This window comes from Callospermophilus lateralis, chromosome 5, assembly GCF_048772815.1.
Source record: "Callospermophilus lateralis isolate mCalLat2 chromosome 5, mCalLat2.hap1, whole genome shotgun sequence".
Taxonomy (NCBI): domain Eukaryota; kingdom Metazoa; phylum Chordata; class Mammalia; order Rodentia; family Sciuridae; genus Callospermophilus; species Callospermophilus lateralis.
Genome location: NC_135309.1, coordinates 91562923 through 91582955, shown reverse-complemented (window position 1 = coordinate 91582955; position 20033 = coordinate 91562923). Strand labels below are relative to the sequence as shown.

General features: G+C 31.6%; 1 protein-coding gene across 11 annotated transcripts in view; it reads right to left on the bottom strand.

Moving 5' to 3' along the window:
• Arb2a (ARB2 cotranscriptional regulator A) overlaps positions 1-20033 on the bottom strand; it is a 460304-nt gene that overhangs the window by 190215 nt on the left and 250056 nt on the right. For all 11 annotated transcript variants that reach the window (XM_076857015.2, XM_076857011.2, XM_076857018.2 and 8 more), the window contains one exon: positions 12382-12501. In XM_076857015.2, the coding sequence (XP_076713130.1) occupies positions 12382-12501 (120 nt within the window). The remainder of the gene's footprint in view (positions 1-12381; positions 12502-20033) is intronic.

Below are 20033 nucleotides of genomic sequence, written 5' to 3'. Positions count from 1 at the left end.
TGAAGGCCACTGATGTACATGATTTGACTATTACAATTTATAAGGCATCACCTTACAGAGAAAGTCAAAGCTTTTTTGTCATGGCAGATGGGCTGTTAGAAACTTATAGAAAATCAACCTTTATAATAATAAATCATTACTTGATACCTTATAATGGCAAAGAAGCCAAAATTGGAAATTTCTATTGTCAGTGAAAATTAAATATGTTTTGTCTTTCTGTCCAGAGGCTCTCCTTTTGAAAGATAAACATAAGGTTTTTCTTCTAATAAAGATGTCTGATCAATGGAGTAAAGAAATTTACAGATGAGATGTTACAAGTTAAACATCGAGATACAGAAATATCTAGGCATAAACTTGTCACAGTAAAAGTGAGAATACTTTTTAATTGCTTAATTCAACTATAAAATTGTCACTGAAATGCTGAATAGCAAACTTTTATTTGTACACTAATGTTCTTTTTCTATAATGAAAATTATATAAGGTATAGAAAACTAAGAAAAAATCTGAATACACTTATCTTTCAGATTTCATGTTGGTGTTCTCTCTTCCCTGCAAATTCCTATATTAAAACTCTAAGCTCCAAATCAGTTGGAATTAGGAAGTCAGACCTTTGGGAGGTAATTAGGTTTAGATGATATCACAAGGAAAGAACCTCCCCAATGGGATTAGTGTCCTTACAAGAAGAAGGAGAGACTAGGTCTCTCCCACTCCATGACTTGAGAACACAAAAATATGACCAGTTGCAAACCAGAAAGAAGGTCCTCACCAGAACTTGATCATGCCAAGACCCTGATCTAGGACTTCCTACTCTCTAGAACTGTGAAAAATAAATATGCTACTGAAGTCACCCAGACAATGGTACATTTGTTATAGCAGACCAGACTAACAGAAATTGGTATCAATAAATGGAGTGCTACTGTAACAAATGCTAAATGTGAAAAAGTGGAGCTTGACTTGTGTAAACAGTAAGTGCTAGAAGAGTTTCTAAATGTGCACTAGAAATACCAATGTTCCCAATACCTAAAGGCAACAAGGTGAGGACTCAGAAAGAAAAGAGAGATATTAAGAAAATTTCTAGCTTCTCAGAAAATACCTAAATAATCATGTACAGATGTTGACAGAAATATGGCTAAGGGCAAGTCTGATGAGGTCTCAAATGGAAATGAGGAACATGTTATTGGACAATAGAGGGAAAAGCAATCCTTGAGTTAAAGTGCCAAGAATTGTGTTTGTGTTCTAGTGTTTTGTGCAAAGTAGAACTTGTGAGCAAAGAAATTGGGTTTTGAACTGAGATTTCTAAGTGTTGGAGGATTAGCTTGGGTACTCTCGACTTTAGAGTGAAATGAGAGATGAGGAGAAATACAGGAGGTATTGTTAAGCAAAAAAGACGAGGAACTTACAGACTTTGAAAATTCCGCAGCCCATCCATTACGTAAAAAATGAGAAAGATGTTTTGAAAAGATCACTAAAGGTGTGGCTGAGCAAACATCTGATAAAGAGAGTAGTATGGATATAAACCGTGATTTAATTAGTTGCTCCAGCAAGAAAACACCCAATTTGAACTGAAGGAGGAAATGGGAGGGAATGAAGGAAGGCTGTCACACTTCTTATACTCTACAGGATGTCATAATAATTCTATTTAGCTGCAAAGTTGAACAAAAGGAAAGAATGGCTTTGAAGGCAATTCAGAGACCATGTAGGTTTTATCATGGCAAATGGTCTCCAATAGAAATCATGGGAGCAATAGTTCTACTTGCCAGAACCCTAGAAGCAGGACCCCTGCCTTGCGAAAAAAGAAAAAAAGAAAAAAAGAAAGACATGGAGAGGGCTCCAGCAGAGAGCTGAGGCATTAAAATATCTTGCAGGTGACACTGCTGTCCCAGTGGGCCTAGAGGTCAGAGAATGCAGCCATAGATTTTGCCTAAGTCTTAAGATCTCATGAGATTTATCTTAATAGATTTTGGACTTCCTTGGTACCTATCACCCATTGCTTTCCTTCTATTTCTCCCTTTGGGAATGGGAATATTTATCCTATGCAGATTCAACATTGTATTTTGGAAGCATATAACTTGTTTGCTTTCACAGGTTTACAGCTAGAAAGGAATTTTACCACAGAATGAATCATACTTTGAGTCTTACTATATTTATTTTAGATAATTAGATGAGTCTCTAAACTTTAGACTGAGGTACTGCTGGGACAAATTAAGATTTCTGGGGCTGTTGGGATGGAATGAATGCATACATGTGAAGTAGTTAAGCTATGGATTGCACATTTGTATTTCCCCAAAATACATATGTTGAAACCCTAGCCCTAATGTAATAGTACCAGAAGGCAGAACCCCTCCCCTTAGGTTAAAATGAGGTCATGAGATTCAAGCCCCTATGATGAGATTAGTGTTCTTACAAGAAGAAGAGACTAGATAACTGGCCTCTCATCCCTGCCATGTGAGAATACAGAAAGAAGGTGACTATCTATATGACAGAAATGGCTTTCACCAGAGGTAGAATCTGCCAGCACCTTTCCTTCATGTTTGTTGTTTAAGTCACAGTCCACAGTATTTTTGTTATAGCAGCCTAAACTAAGATAACTAACAAGTATTTAAATAGGAAAATCAGATTCTAGAAAATTTGAAATTTAACTTATTTAATTTAATCATAGAAAACCTAACTGAAGTTTGGGGTTAGGGTTAGGTTTGGCTACTTTCCCTGATAAGAGATTTCAATAACTTCTTGGTTGAATTCCGATATTTACTAAGCTTTCCATTAATACTTGTTCCAAGTGTCCAAACACTCAGGGGAAGACACTGTACCCCCTCTCTATTAAAGCATACTAACTCTAAATATCACCATTTTTTAAATCCTAAGTGATCAACTTTGTTCTTGTGTTCCATCTTATTTATTCTATTCTGTGGCTCTATATGAATGCTCAGGTCCTACTTTCTTGATTATGATCCAATATAGCACCATCTGAGATCTGGTTGTGAAAATTATTTGCATATAAATTTAGGATCAACAGCTATTTCTTAAGTATATATTTATTATATATCTAGCCATGCTAGAAAGCATGGTAAAAAACAATAAAAATAATGGATTTGTTATTAATTATCTCTCAGTTAAAAAAAGAATTCTCAGGTGACTTCAAACAAAAGACATCTATGAAGTAGGACACTGAACAAGGGACTTAAACTGAGAATAATCACTGAAATGGAAAAGTAACCATGGACCAGGGTTTTCAGAAGACAAAAACAAAAATGCATTATATTGTTCTGACAAAAAGTGCATATCAATACATTCACAGAAACAATTATTTTTGTTGCTTTCTGCAAGACAGATTTGTTGTATGAATTTTTATATTGAGGAAGCTACCATAATGGCCTCTTCGCTGTTATCCCATTTCAAAATTATTCTTCTATCTTAATATCTTTGTTTAAATATGTTTGTTTAGACTATAACTTTCTTGAGGCCAAGAAGCATGTATTTCAATGTTTCCACAGTACTTGTACAGAGTGGGCAAGTTCAAACAAATAAATTAATATCTTTAACAGCAATTTTTTAAACCATTTCTTGTCTTGAGGGCATAATATTCAATCTTAATTCCAAGAAATAATTTCTACAAAGTCAAATTTATGTGGTTCAAGTTACTTTATTGTGATCTAAATTCAATTAATGAAAAAAGTATTGAAGCTGTGTATAGTTCAGTGATAGAATACATGTTTAGCATATTTAGGCACTGAGCTAAATCTCCATCACTAAAACAAACAAACAAACAAACAAACAAAAAACAGTGTTGAAAACCAGAAACAAAAAATTTGAGGTGAGAGAACACTGATATGGACATGGGCTTAAAAATTTGCAATTATAAAAATAAAGGTTATAGAAGCCTAGAATAATATTACTTTTTGTTTGTTTGTCTGTTTTGTTTTTTGGTACCAAGGATTGAACCCAGGGGTGCTTAAACACTAAGCTACATTCCTAGTCCTTTTTATTAGGAGACAGTGTACACAGGGTCTCACTAAGATGCCAAGAGCCTTGCTAAGTTGCTGAGGCTAGTTTTGAACTTGTGACCCTCCTGCCTCAGACTCCCAAGCCATTGGGATTACAGGTGTTCTCTACCACACTTGGATAAGTATTGCTTTAATAGTCTTTGAGCACTAGGAAAGTTTTGGATCCATAATATGATCATCTTGGCCACCTTAGAAGGAAAAAGGATAGCACTTCCTCCCCATCTTCATTGACACAGAACCAGATAAGGAGTGTATCGAGAATAAGTCCTAGGTATAAGAATGACATGCAGTATTCTATTCCATTAAATTCTGACCTAAGCCACATAATTGGAATTCTTCCCTGATTCAGTATTCCAAATGCTCCTGATTTTTATGCCTACTACTCCTATTGACTCTTCCTTTCTTTGGAGAGGATTCCATTTCTGAACTATTAGGTAAAGGGGTAAATACTTAGACCTACTTTGCTATCCTTCTCTGGTGCCAGATCCTGTAATATTTTCTTCTTTTCCTATAAGGTAGTGAGATGAGGTATGGTGGGAGAAGATATACTTTTAGAACCAACTACCACATTGTTTGCTTACTTACCACCAAATGCCTCAATTTTCAGTTCCCTGTAACCAGATTACACCCCCCTTTTTAAATTGAGTTACCAAACTCTATAATAACAGACTCTACCTAGTAACAGCTTACCTGCCAATCTATATAGCTAAGTAGCTGAATTTGCTCCTCCTGAAACCATTCTGAACTCTAGTAATGAGACCTCTGCCTAGATCGTGTTTCCGTCCTCATTCCTATAAGCTTTACCTTAACATGGATCCAGTATGCTTTGAGTCTAAGTTTACCTAGTTCTCCTCAGTTAATTTGAGTAAATTATTTAATAAGGATGGGGTGTTAATTTCTAAGGTAGAAGTTAAATAGCGTTGATCACAAAATTTTTGTTCTTTAAAAATCCCTTTTAATGTCAGATGTCAAATCATAGGACTTTAAATACATTTGGAAATTTTATTTGTGGGAGAGCTTAAAAATGATTATCATAAGGCTATAGAACAGTAAAAATGGGTCACTAATTAATTAAAATGTTTTCCTACACTCCTAAGAAAAGGTTTACAAAAGTCAATCATACCCTCACATTTGCAGTAAAGTACAAAAATCTCATCAAGATATTCTACAAAACAAATAAAAAAGAAATACTCCTTATGTAATAATTTATATTTAACAAAATTAATATGTCAATTTCTCTGAATTCTCCTTAATGAGTATTATGTTAATTTTACCAGGTTCCTTGGTTTCCCGGCTGTCTCTGTTGAACAGAGACATACAGTGACCAATCTCTCAGCTATTCAGATCCAGGGAGGACATTAAGGACTGGATGTATACTGTCTATGTAGGTATAGAAAAAGTCTCTTCCAAAGGTAATTCCAATGGAATAGCATGAATCACTTATTGTACAAAGAGATCTTCATTAAAGATTATTGAAGTTTTTCTCCATTTCAGCGGCCTTCTCAATAATCTGATCTTGGTGTGACTGAAGCATTAAGAGCATACTAAGTTCTTATGGGAAATAATACATCAAATATGGAAAAAAATCATAGCCAACATCATACTTAATGGTGAAACACTTCATTCTTTCCCCTTAAGATCAGAAACAAGAGCGTTCACCGTAGCCACTGTAACTTTTATAGTTTTATAGTTCAGTATAACTTTTATTCAATCTTGCACAGGAGGTTCTTTTCAGTCAGGGCAAACAGGCAAAAATAAATAAATAAATAGCGCATCCAGATTTTAAAGAAATATGTAAAATATTTATATTTACAAATGATATGGTCTTGAACTAGGAAAATTCTAAGGAATCCACAAATAAAATGATTTGAACTAACAAATGAATTCAGGTTATAGGATACATGATCTATATTATAAGATCAATCATTTTTCTATATATTAGTAATGAACAATGTGAACATAAAATTAAGAAAACAATTTCACATAGAATAACAACACAAAAAATACTTAGGAATAAATTTTATAAAAATGTGTAAGACTTCAATAACTAAACTATGGGGCCAACCTTAGATGTCCTTCAGTTGATGAACGGATAAAGAAAATATGATAAACCAAATGCTGAATATTTTCTCTGAGATAAGGATACTAATTCATAATGGGGTTGGTGGGGAGAGCATGGGAAGAATAGACAAATTCTAGATAGTGCAAAGGGGAGGGAGTTGAAGCGAGTAGGGAATGGGGTAGGAAATACAGTGGAATGAGATGGAAATTATTACCCTAAATACATGGATGAAGACACTAATGGTGTGACTCTAATTTGTATACAAACAGAGATATAAAAAATTGTGCTTAGAATTGTCTACTAAAATCTGCAAAGCATTTTTGAAAAGACCTAAATAAATGGAAAAAAACCCCCATGTTCATGGATTGAAAAAGAATATGATTAAGATAGCAATAATCCCAAACGGATCTACAAATTTAATCAATCCCAATCAAAATACTTTTTTTCCCTTCTACTTTTTTACAGAAATTAATAAATTGATCATAAAATTCATATAGAAATGCAAGGGGCCTTTAGTATCAAAGCAAACATGAAAAGGACAAAGTTCAATCACTTTCTAATTTTAAAACCCACTACAAAGTTATAATTAGCAAGTAATGTGGTACTGACATGAGGACAGGCATATGTATCAATGGAATAGAATTCAGAGTTCAATAAAACCCCCTTTAATTTATATTTAGCTGATTTTGACAAGGGTGTTAAGACAAATCAGAAGGGAAATAATAGTCTTTTCAACAAACAGTTCTGGGACAACAGAATATCTAGATTCAAAAAATTAACTCAAGTAACAGAAACACTTGAGGCAGATATTTAAGATGACTCATGTTAAAATATCTAGTATTCTCCAACTTTGGGGTACTATCTAAATTAGACATGGGTTATGGTTGTATAACTTCATGAATATGCTAAAACCACTGGATTATACACTTTAAAGGACAAAGTTTATGGTATGTGAATTGTATCTCTATTAGCTTTAAAAACTCTCTATTATATCTCCATATCAATAAAGATAAGTAAGTTATATCTTAAAAAAAGTTTAAAAAATGAAAACATACCAAAATAAGCTAATGATTAAATTAAAGTTAACATTAAACTAATGGGTGGAAAGAAATGTAAAGTTTTCTAGGCTTATTCCATAGACTGCCATACTATATTATGAATATATAATTTAGTTTTAATAGTTTTCCTCTTTTATTGAAAAGACTATACTTAGAAGAGTGAGTTGAAGATTAAAGAGACTTATACCACAGCAAAAACAATAGCACTATATAATGTGAGAGAATTGATCAGGCAGAACTTCCAAATCAATCAATATTTAAATGGAGAGGAGGTAGAACTACTAAATTTATTAATAAAAGTTACTGGTGAAGTAACTGTAGGATATTTAACTATTTAGATTGTAATATCTTGTGTTCTGAAATTTGGGGACAATATTAGATTTATTTGTAAGTTGTTTCTAGATCATTTGAGCAAGTCAAGATAGAAACACACACACACAAAACAACTTAAAAACAAACTAATTAGGATTTTTTGTAGTTTTACTGAAATGACACCTTATTTTTCAGATTTTTTTACCTAGATTTTAAAGTAGACTTGTAAGAGTGTTTTCAGCCTGAATTATTTTGATATTATTTTGACTCAATTTTTCTCTGACTTATCTTCTCTCATTTTACCTCCCCTCAATTCTTGATTCCCAGCACTCCAACTTTTAGGTATTCCCATTGATCACATTAAGCAGACACTTTACAAATGTTCAATTTACTTTGTTCTTTATGGACAAAATAAATTATTACTTCTTTAAGGTTATAGTTAATTGATATCTCTAAAGGTAAAAGATAATTTTAGTAATTCTAAATCATGCTCTAGGCAATTTAAAAAGATCTACTGAAAGTAGACTGAGGTTGAGTGTCCTCACATAGCTCCTCCAAAAACTAGTCCTCTATCAGCTGCTCAAGGGCAGCTTAGGCTGCCTGGAGGCCAGGGAGCCCAGCATGGAACAATGGCAGGAAAATAGAGTTCCCTTCATTCCTTAATTCACATGCAAGTGAGATGCCAATCAAGTGCTGACAAGCATGGAGAAACCAAAATCAAAAGTGGGTAGAGACACTCTTTCAAAAGAAGCTGTTTTCACACATTTCTAAGTGATGTTTTTAATGGTGGTTGTGAACATACCACTAATAACATGGGAAAGGAAATATAAATAATAAGAAAGATAATGATTTTTTAATCAGCTCAGAGTATTCAATAAACTAGTGAAACATTTAATAAAATATTTAATATGTTTTACAAAAAATATGAGCACATTTATTTAAGGAATGAAATCTGAATGCAAATTGATTTATTGAGGGCTACAAATAGGTATGGTAAGGTGAGCAGAGATTGGTGACTGGGCACTGACAAGGAAAGTCAGTTCATTTTCAAAAAAGGAAAAATTTAAGGTTACTTGATTTTGCCAAACTGATCATCACTTGGAAAGACAAGAACAAAACACTCTGAAATGACTAATAATAGAAGCAATGAATCACTTTATTAAAGTGGATGGAGAAGAAATAATGAAAAAGGTCAAATATTGCCTTGTTTTAAAATGACAGTTAATTTTTAAAAACAGCCTTAAGTTTTAACAGCTAATAAGACAAAAGTAAGATCCATTATTTGTAGATGTCTTTCAAATGAATCTGGTAGGTACATTCTAATTATGATTATTAATTCCACAAGTTATAAAATAAATTTTCTAAGACAAAAATGATCATTTAATAATTGTAACTTTAAATATTGGCAACACTTTAAATATGTAGAACTGATAACTGCAAAGTGATTGCTTTCAAACATTCACTATCAGTTCATAAACTAAATACTTACATTTTTAGTGACTGAACTCTGTGAGAGATATAAGAACAGTTTTATCAATACTAATTTTTACTAGAATCATAAAAAATTTAGCAAATTCGAAATGTGAATTGTTACTATATGATGCAAGCAAAAGCAGAGAAAGGTAGTTTTTAGTATAATTTTTCTCACAAACTGTAAATTGTGTTCTTGAAGCTAGATCTGTTTAGAGTCCAAGATTTGTTCCCCAAAATGAGCATTGGTTATGAAAATAATATCTTTTATAGGAGAAAGTCAACATTTTAACATAGGAAATAATCAATGTTCTCAGTTTTAATAAACAAAAACTAGTATAATATGAAAGCTCAATAATTTAAAAGTAATTTATCTTCAGATATCTACTAGCAGCACATTTAATTTTAACCAACAATTATACACAGTTTTCATTTAGTGGATGTCAAGATGCATTTCATCCTGAGTCCTGACTGGTACCTGTTATTCAAACAATAAGTACTAAAAGTAATTGCATTTATTGGTGAAACTGTACTTGTCACACAGTTTACATTAAAATAACTTTTTCTGACATTCATGACCTAAAGAAGAATGTGAGCAAGGCATGATGGTGCATGTCTGTAATCATAGCTACTCTAAAGTCTGAGGTGGGAGGATCAAAAGTTAGTGGCCAGTTTGGGCAACTTGGTGAGACCCTGTCTCAAAATAAAAAATTTTAAAAGGGCTGGGATGCAGCTTAATGTCAGAATGCCTTGCCTACCATGTGTGAAGCTCTGGATCTGATCTTCAGCACAGTAAAAATACAAACAAACAAACAAAACAACACCCCAGTGAACTTGTTTATGTAGTTGTCTTCCAGATGCATCTGGTACATTCTAATTATGGTTAATAATTACAGCAGGTATAAAATAAGTAGTAGAAAAATGATACATTCACACATAATGCTGCAAACTAAGAGCAAGAGAGAGAAAGAGAGAGAACCACACAAGGCCCTGAGTTTGATGGCTAGCACTGAAAAAACAAAGAAAAAAATTTAAACTTACTGGAATCCAAAGTTTCTGATGTATTATATTTATATATATAAAATGCACTATTGAGATAAAAAACTAATTAATAATTTATGATTATATATTAATCTTCACAGTTCACTTTCTTGTAAAGCTATGTTAAAATTTTGAATCCATGTAAAATTTCATATATTCTATTGAAAAATCCAGAGAGAATAAATATTTGTTAACATTTTAAACACCATGACTTTTTCCTAAGAATATTAGAATATGAAAGAAATTATTTAGTTTTAGCAAAAGCAAAAGGTTTAAAAGCATTTCAGTATTTGGTTTCTTTAACAATGCTTTTAAAAAAGCCTTTTAAAAAATAAACATAATGAACTTAAATATATTCATCGAGTTTGTAAAATATTAAGGTTAAACTCATCAGTATACGATGTTATTTGCTTAGAGGAATCCATTTTATTAGGTCAGGAAGCACTCTTTCTTCAGTTGCCACCATCTGTATACCTCTATTACATACTACAATCACTTATTTCTCAAAAAGTAGCATATATATGAAGTTGAGATAATTGCCATTCATATTTTAAAAACTAAACAAGGTATATTACATTAAATAGACTTCTCAGCCCTAGTGTTGCCTGACAGATATGTGATGTGCCAGTGGTTATATTATATTCCTCCTCCCAAGCATGTGCCTCCTGCAGAGATAGCAGACTACAGAAGCTGACCCTTACTGAGACCATCTTGTCTCTCTGACAAAGCTCCTTTTTAACTTCTTACTTACTGGTTACTTCCTGTGATGGAGAAAAACTTTAGCTCAGCTTGTGATAATTTCACAGGCCCTGAGGACCCTGACCCTAATAGCCTCAAGGTCAGAAGTCAAGTCTTGTTCTGAAACATCTGTGTGCTTTATATTAAAGTGGAACAAAAGTGAAGAAATATCCACCAGTGTGTGACAAGAAGGACAGGCAAAACAGGACTGACATACTGGTGATCTGTCAACCCTGGCATCTTAAGTTCATTTTTAAAATGGTCCAAAATACACTTAAATTCCAAATTTGGTATGATAAAGGTTTTTATAAATTAAAGGCAGAAAAAGAAAAAGGAATTTATTTCTCACAGAAATCTGAAATTTGATGAATGTTTCAGGTCCTCACATATTTTAAGTCACTCTACAAGTCCAAAAAATTTATGTTTAAAGTAATTTAATGGCTTATAGAGAAAAAATAAGCTATCTGCATCTATGTCTGTATAATTATGTATCTGTAGGTATTGGAAGGAATTCTTTGAAAAGTAACATTTATATTTTTAAAAGTATATCACATTAATGTGCTAAAGAGCTAACTTAAGCTATCTGTTATATATGAATAAATAATTTTAGCAGAGAAAATTACTTGAAAATAATCCCTAAAAACTGAAGTAAATTAAAGAAATAAGTGATTTAATTTACTTATTGATCTTAAAATAGCTTAAGAATTTGTAGATTTACATAGGCTAAAGCATTCTCAAGTGTCAGAAGTCATCATCAGTTTTATATCTACATCATCTAAAGAAGCAATAATGCATAAAGCAGTAGAAAAGTCCATGAGAATATATTTAGTTTCCATGACATACAGAAATACTCACCAAAGTCTAGAAACACAAAAATTAGACAATTGATATTGTGCCTACTTTTAATGTTTGCTTTAATCCATTTGGATTTAAAATTATCAGATGTACTTTTATCACACTAATCATTTTATTATAGTAATGATATCTTCTTGACATAAGGGAGTATGGACATGGAGGCACAAATTCTTCATTAGTACTTCTTTAGTATTGATTATATCACAATTGCCACACTGGCATAAGATTATGCTGCTTGTGATACTGCATATAATAAAGACAAAATTCAGAAATTTTAGTAGCTTTTTCTCTCATGTACATATAATTTTACACATGAACTCGAAAAGTCCAATTATTTTGAAATACAAATTTTTTTGAAATGCAAGGCCAAGCAATGCATTCTAGTTAGAATCATATTAATGGATTTTTTTCTGGTAGTTTTAGTATTAATTATATAAATCCTGACCAAGTATCAAGTACTAAATAATAGAGATAAAATGTCAGTGAAAAATCAAAATATTCCCAGTTTTATATACTTTACAGAAAATATAAGCTTCAGTGGAACACATAAAAAACAGGAGATATAAATATGAAATGTGTAGAAACTGGGACTACAATATAGAAATTTAAAATATATATGTAAATAAGGAATAGGCAAAGAGATTCTGGTTAAACTGAAAATCTCTGTCATCTTAAACTTTTATACTCTTCATAAATATCACAAATTTGTTTACTCAAGATATCTACTCTCATCCTTTATATAATAAGTTAAAGTAATGATACTAAAAAAGGGAATACAGGGAATAAAACTTTAAGGATAATGGGAATTAAAAATTAAAAATACAATTAAATGTGCACTTACCAGTTCAACAAAAGCAAGTCCTCCATAGCTGTGAGCAACAAAAAATACATTCTCAGCTGCAGACTGGGCTATGAAATGGTCCCAAACATAGACGGCATGTTCTTCAGGAGAACCATTCTCCTACAAAGAAAACAAATTACTATCACAGTAATCAATAATTTAATTATATGCTTGCATACATGTAAGACATAAAATGGTTATAGTGCATTCAACACAATAACAAAAGAACTACACTGAAATTTTAAATTAATAAATTTATTTAAATTAATAAATGCTAATTAATAAATTAGTATTAAAACTATTAGTATTTTATTGCTAAGCTTAACTTTGAAACAAATTATTTAAAATAAACTGAATTTTTAGGGGGAACAATCCAGGTATACCTGAGATATTAAAACACATCTAAGTACATTAGAATTATTAGCTGACAGTTATAGTGATTTTATGATTCAAAGAACATAACACTAAATATTTAGCTATGTTCCTATACTTACATCTGGCAATGTTTGCAGTATACCTATATCTAAATTATTTGATTGATAAGATTATAAATAACTAAGCTGAAAATAAGGATAAAAATGAACAATGGATATTTTCTATTGAATTTATTAAAAACATATTTTTTTCTAAAAGCATTTTCTTTTTTTTTGTTTGTAAAAGTGGATATTTATTTCATTTTTTTTAAACATCAGAAATTTATTAGTTGCTCAAAACATTACATTGATCTTGACATATCATATATCATACATTTGATTCAAATGGGGTATGAATTCTTATTATCCCCACGTGTACAGATTGCAGGATCACATTGGTTATGCATCCACATTTATATATATTTTATTTATAGAACTGTAAGAAACATCAATATATAAACATAGTTTTCACATTTCTTTCTAATTAGCTAAATCCTAATAAATCTGTATGTATTGCTCAAAATTTGAAAAATTCTTGAGTAACTTCACTTCGCTGTATTTATTTCTACTGTTGATACATATTATGGCTAAAGCTAAAACCTAGATAATGTAAAAACTAAAACAATAAAAATAAAAAACTAAATAATACTGATAAAAAATAAACTGCTAAGAACTAAACATCAAGAAAATGTTTTGTACAACTATTTCTTAGATGCTTTAACAGTAACAGACTAATTTTCTAAGAATGTATGATGTCATGGATTCCAAAATCAACACAAATTTTTCAACTTAGAAATTTTACAATAACTTATTAAGCTATTGTTTCATAATATCAATCTCTACCCTACATTTCTTTCCACATTCACAAAGACAACTGCTTACTAATCATTTCCTTTTGGAAGGCCCATAGAAATTTCAAACTCAACCAATCCAACATTATACTAAAACTTATTCTCCAAACCTGTGATATTATCTGTTCCTTGTATCCAAGTAAAACTTGAGCATAATTTTTTACTTCTCTCTCCCTCAAAATCCTCATTTAATCAAAATCCTGTTGACTCTGTCTCCAACTGTCTCTTAAATCTGTCCACTTTTCTCATAAAACTTCACAAGTGAATGACTACACAATCTCTATCCCAGTTTTTCTGTTTCTAGGATTGCTTTAACTCTGTAGAAAGAATTCCATTCTTTTTCCCCAAATTCCTTCCCCAAAATGCAAATACAATCATGTTGCCAAGTCAGTCATTTCCTGTTTAATTCTGAAGTTTTCTCATTGCCTTCATGATGAAATTTATATTCCTTGGTATGATATTCATGATCTGGTATCCATCTATCTCTAGAACAGAATCTCTCACCATTGTCCTGCAAAATGCAGTAACTAAAAGAAATCATTTGCCTTCTGAGAGAAAACAGGGATCACTCTGAGTACCAGTTGCAAGGAGGAACTTGCAGTAACCCTCGTTGTGCCATACTTTTCTTGTTTCTGGACTATTTCCTTTGATTGGGAAGTGACCCTTGAGCTCTACCCTCAATTTACCTACTACCTTCACCTATTTGTACAAATCCTACTTGTCTTTGGTCCCCAACTGAGGTATCTAGAAAGTATTCAATGTCACCCCAAGGTTAGACAACATTCTCTAACAACATCTTGCGTGTGCTTCCCATTAGTGCAGTAAAGGATCTATGCTGTGATTGCTTGTTAAGATTATCAAATTCTTGAAGCTAACAGCTTTGTCTTCTTGCTCATTAAATATCAGTGTAATAATTAACAATAAAAACCCAATATTTCTCTTCAAGCTGATTACCTATAACTTTACAGTCATATATGAAAATACAAATATACTTTAAAGATAAATATTAGTATCATAAATATGAAATTACCCATACCTAAGATGTGTGTATAATATGTATGAAAAAATAATAATTAGAAAGAAACAGTAGTAGTGATTTTTTAGCCTTTGTTAATTACCTTTCATAAATTTAAAAAGTAGGAAAATGGCTATCATTAAAATCAGTATCATAAAAATCAGCTACGGAAAAATGAGTTGTGACTGGAAAATAGACTGTTGGTGGCTTCCATGGTTCCATTTCTTGACTGTGGTGGCAGTTACAGAAATGTATTCTTTACAGCTATTCTTTTAAATGACCATACATATTGAACACATTTCTGTATATTCATATGAAACGATCACAAAATTTATTATACAAACACTGGAGAATGCAGAAAGAGCTTATCAGTAATTGTACTGGGGCTATGTAATGAAACCTGACCTTACAGATACATTTTCTAAGCTTAGATTTTTGTTGTGACTGCTGCAACTTCTGCTCATTCTATTTTTTCCCTACTTCCTAATAGGAGGTAATCCCAAGAAAATTCCTGAACAAACTTCTTGCATACAAATCTCCATTTCGAAATTCATTAAACTGGGAAACCCAACTTAAAACACCTCCTTATCAGTCTTCCTGGGAAATGTCAAGTTAACTGAAGATTAGAATCTTGTGCAGAAGTGACAAGGGTTTAACTTGACCCCCAAAATCTTATAACTGACCTGTGTTAGTATCATGTCACATTTAAAACTACTGCAAAATATGTTTGTTCAAGATTACCTACCAGTTGTTCTATCAGTCATGGGAGATTAAATTGAATCTTATACCATCTCATTGTTTTTTTATCTCATTTATTTTTAATCTTTCAGGTTATTTCTTCTTCCTTTTATAAAATATAAGTAACCTGAAGACATTATTTTTTGGATTCCAACCAAAAATACAAAGCATGCTATCATCACTCAATAACAACTAACAATGTTAGTATTATTGACAACAATAATGTGGACAAAAGATTATGGAGTATGTTTACAAAAAAAAAAGGAGTATTTAAACACGAAAATGAATCTAGTTTCTACTAATCTGAAAATGGCAAAAGACTGATGCTCAAAGATATTCATCACTTTCTCATTTATAGCAGCAAAAATTGGAATGAAGCTTAAATATTTGATAATGGAGAAGTAGTTAAATAAATTATAGTTTATCAGTCTAAGGATATAGTATTTACCTATTTGATGAATTTAACATATAATGCATGTAACTCATTTGATTTTATATTAGTATCATTTTCACTATATAAGATAGCTTTAAAAAAGACATTTCAAAAGAAGTAAACAAAACTATTAAAAGCAGTTATACTATTTATGGACTATAGGATTATAAATATTTCTCTTTAAAACTTCTTTACACTTTTCTGAACCATCTATATATCTACAAAGTAGTGCTTTTCATAATAAAAATATAAACAACAAAAAGTCAAAAATACAATTCTAATTATTGATGACTCCTTGGAGAGAATTAGCATCTGAGCATGGTCTTCAGAATTTTTTAGATATGAAGGTATAAAGTCCACTACACATTCACAAGAGGCAAATTAGAAGGTTTTTTTTTTCAAATAGGTGTAAGAGTAAGAAGCTATAGCTGAAAGCTTGACAGTAACTTAAGAAACAGAAAAACTATAAAAAAATTCAAAGAGCACATACAGTCTAAGACTATGAGTATTACTTATCACTGAGCAAGGTAAGGGCAGTACTGTATTTAAAGCACAATAACTGACAGAGACAACAGTGATCCTGGATCATCAAAAGAAAGTTGACTCCATTCTTGAAGAATTAGTGACATAGTTTTATTCAAAATATTACTTTAAAAAACAGGTAATAAAGGAGATAAATCTTAGCTATAAACAGTTTGGCTCTCTTATTCTTCTATCTCCCAAGGTTTTTTACTATCGATAGTATTTGAGAGAGATCCCAATATTTTAGGATTTAAAAAAATTCTGCAGTTAAGCACAGGAATTAATTAGAGTCAATTAAATGTATAATTCTGGAGTGTTACATTACAAATATTACAAACTAAAATCTCAATTTTATAAATGAAGTGATGATATACCAAGGCAAATTTGTGTCATTCCAACCCACAGTCCACACTGTGTGCACAATCATTATATATTTATAAACTATAATCCAGAGTATATATATTATCAATAGTGTATTCTGAGATTAAACAGATTTCAATAGGAAAGGCTTCCTAATATGCTTCAATTACAGAAATGCAGATACACTCAATTGTACAGGTTTCCCCATAAATTTCACATTATACTGCATTTTGTATTGAGTAACTTGATTCAAGTTGGATGATTTGAGAATATGCAAACGTATAAAGTACATGGAAAAAACAAGAAGTAAATCCATTAATTAGAGTCTGTTGGTGGCAGACTTTATAGGATATTTACACTGTGGAATTCTGCTATATTAAGAGTACAGGTTGAATTTCCTGGTGTACTCTTGCCACCATTAATCCTTAAATGCCAAACAGAAGTGATGAGTAACCAAAGCCTTATCGACCATGCCAGATTCTACTACCTAGGCATTGCAAGGTCTGCATTTATGATGGACTACCTGTGCTGATAACACACGGAATTATCTAAACAACATTTGCATATTTGTGTAATTATTTTCTAAGGTTAATTAGCTCCTGTAATGCATTTCGCCCTTTGAGACTGCTTACTGTGACAGGTTCACATATTTTCTGAACTACTGCCAAATTTGACAGATTTTTCTTCAGCTAACCTGTTGCTACAAAGATATAAAATGAATACTCTTATGATATATACTTTAAACTTAAAATTCACTTCAGTAAACTGAAAACACAAAGATTTTTAAAATACCCAATTTTAAAATGAAAAATTTAAGATTACTTTTATTTCATGTAAATCTTCCTGTAACTATACTGGCAAGCATAAAATTTCTATACGAACAAGTGTAACATTTGTGACTTTGAACTAATACATAGCTGTCATTAATTTCAGTTATGTCACACGTAAATGTCAAATATAAACATGTATACAAATAAAAGCTGGGCATGGTAGTGCATGCCTGTAGTCCCAGCTACTTAAGTCTGAGGCCAGAGGATTACTTAAACCCAGAAGTGTGAGGCCATCCTGGGCAACACAGTGAAAGTCTGTGATTAAAAAACAAAAACAAAAGCCCAACAAAATATAACAATCATTGAACACAAATATTTATATGTGTATAAATTCAAGCTATAACCATCTCTCACCCAGAACACTATCCACTTGAACTGGCCATGTGCTTTCTTTCATAACTGCTTTCTCTCAATGACTTTAAGACAAGAATGCTTTAAATATCCCAATTTATAAAGACTGATTTCCTCAAGGTCCTATAGCTTGCTGGATTGCAAGCTGGTCTATTTCACATGTCTGAACTTTATACTACATCATCTATCCTTTAAAATCATTTGTGTTAAAAGTGTTGTTAACAAATGGTTGCAATATTGAATTGACTAAAACATTGCCTTTTAATCTGTTTAAATATAAAATGTAAACCAACAATTTAAAAGAGTTAGTTTAAAAAGGAGATGGCTAAACAAATAATTATACCCATCTTTTATAGATGTGGTGCCAAATACTTTGTGATTGGGTCATACTGTCACACAAAAATGGTGTGACCTACCATGGAAGGTAGAGTTGGTTGTATTCTTAGATTTCAAAACTGTGCTCCATTGCACTTCTGAACATTTCCAAAAAGTAAACTGATGATTATATTCACATTAATAAAATTTAAGCTTCCCCATTAGGAAAATCTAAATGCATCATAATATGTTAACAGTTAATACTTCTATAACACACATTATGGCAGGCATTTATCTAAATACATTCCAAATATTAACTTATTTAATCCTATAAGTTAGGCAAAACTATTAACTCTGATAAACATATGAATAAGGATTGAGAAATTTACTCAAGAAAATTATTAGTATATGGCAGAGCCAGAATTCACACCCAGGTACTCACAAACTTTATAACTGTAATCTTATAATTACTTTATAGAGCCCATAATATTAAAACATACTTAACATCTCTCTAAGTAGGTCTAACCAGTGTTGCTTCACTTAATAGTGATGAACTAAAGAGCAAAGAGTCCATAACAAAGAGTCCAAAGAAAAAGATACAAGAATATTGTGTATGCAGATATCATATATTGTCCACCAGGTTCATATGAAAACAGACCTTCACTGTGAAATGAAGGAGTTTATTTTCTGAAAGTTCAATGTGTCCTTCTCTCACTCAAATAGTTTCTGCCACTTAAAAGAGAGAAAATGAACCTAATTATTATTAATTAGAAAACTATCATTAATTTTCTGACATTTATAAAACTACAACAAAGAATAAGGCTAAGTGAAAGAATCCATACACAAAAAACTACATATAGTATAATTCAGTTGATAAGAATTCTAGAAAAGCTGAAACTGTAGTGTTAGAATACAAATCAGGGTCATTAGAGTTAGGACACGGGATGAAGGAACTGGCTGCATAGTGAAAATTTTTGAGGTGCTGTAAACGTTTTTTTAATAGATAGTTACATGTGCATATATTTATCGAATACATGTAACTGTAATTAAAATTAGCACAACTTATATAAATTATATATCAATAAAGCTAGCATAAATAAAAACTAAAAAACAGTGGAGAAACACCAGTCTGGAAGCTGGCTGACTGTTATCTGGAATACAGTCATATACACTTGTTTTTAGTACAAACAAAACTAAACAACAAAAAAAAAATAAACAAAAAAACTAAAAAAAAACCCATAAGTATATATGACTGTATTCCAGGATAATTATGTTCTTCTGAATGCATTTAAAAATGATTTATTTACTTTTTTATTTGTTGTTTTTAGATATACATAACAGTAGAGTGTATGTTGACATGGTATACATACATGGACTATAACCCATTGCAGTTATAATCCCATTCTTGTTGTTCATAATGTGGAGTTACATTGATCATGTGTTCATGTATGAGCAAAGGAAAGTTAGATCTGATTCATTCTACTCTCTTTCCTATTCCCATCTCCCCTCCCTTACCTTCATTCCCCTTTGTATAATCCAATTCTTCCCCTCCCTACCCTTCCTTGTTGTGGGTTAGCATCACATATCAGAGAGAAAACTCGGTCTTTGGTTTTGGGGGACCAGATAATTTCACTTAGCATGATATTCTCAGTCCATCGGTTTACCATCAAATGCCATAATTTCATTTTTTATTATGGCAGAGTAATATTCCATTGTGTATATACCATATTTTCTTTATCAATTCATCTGCTGAAGGGCACACAGATTGATTCCCTAGCTTGGCTATTGTGAATTGAGCTACTATCAACATTGATGTGGTTGCAT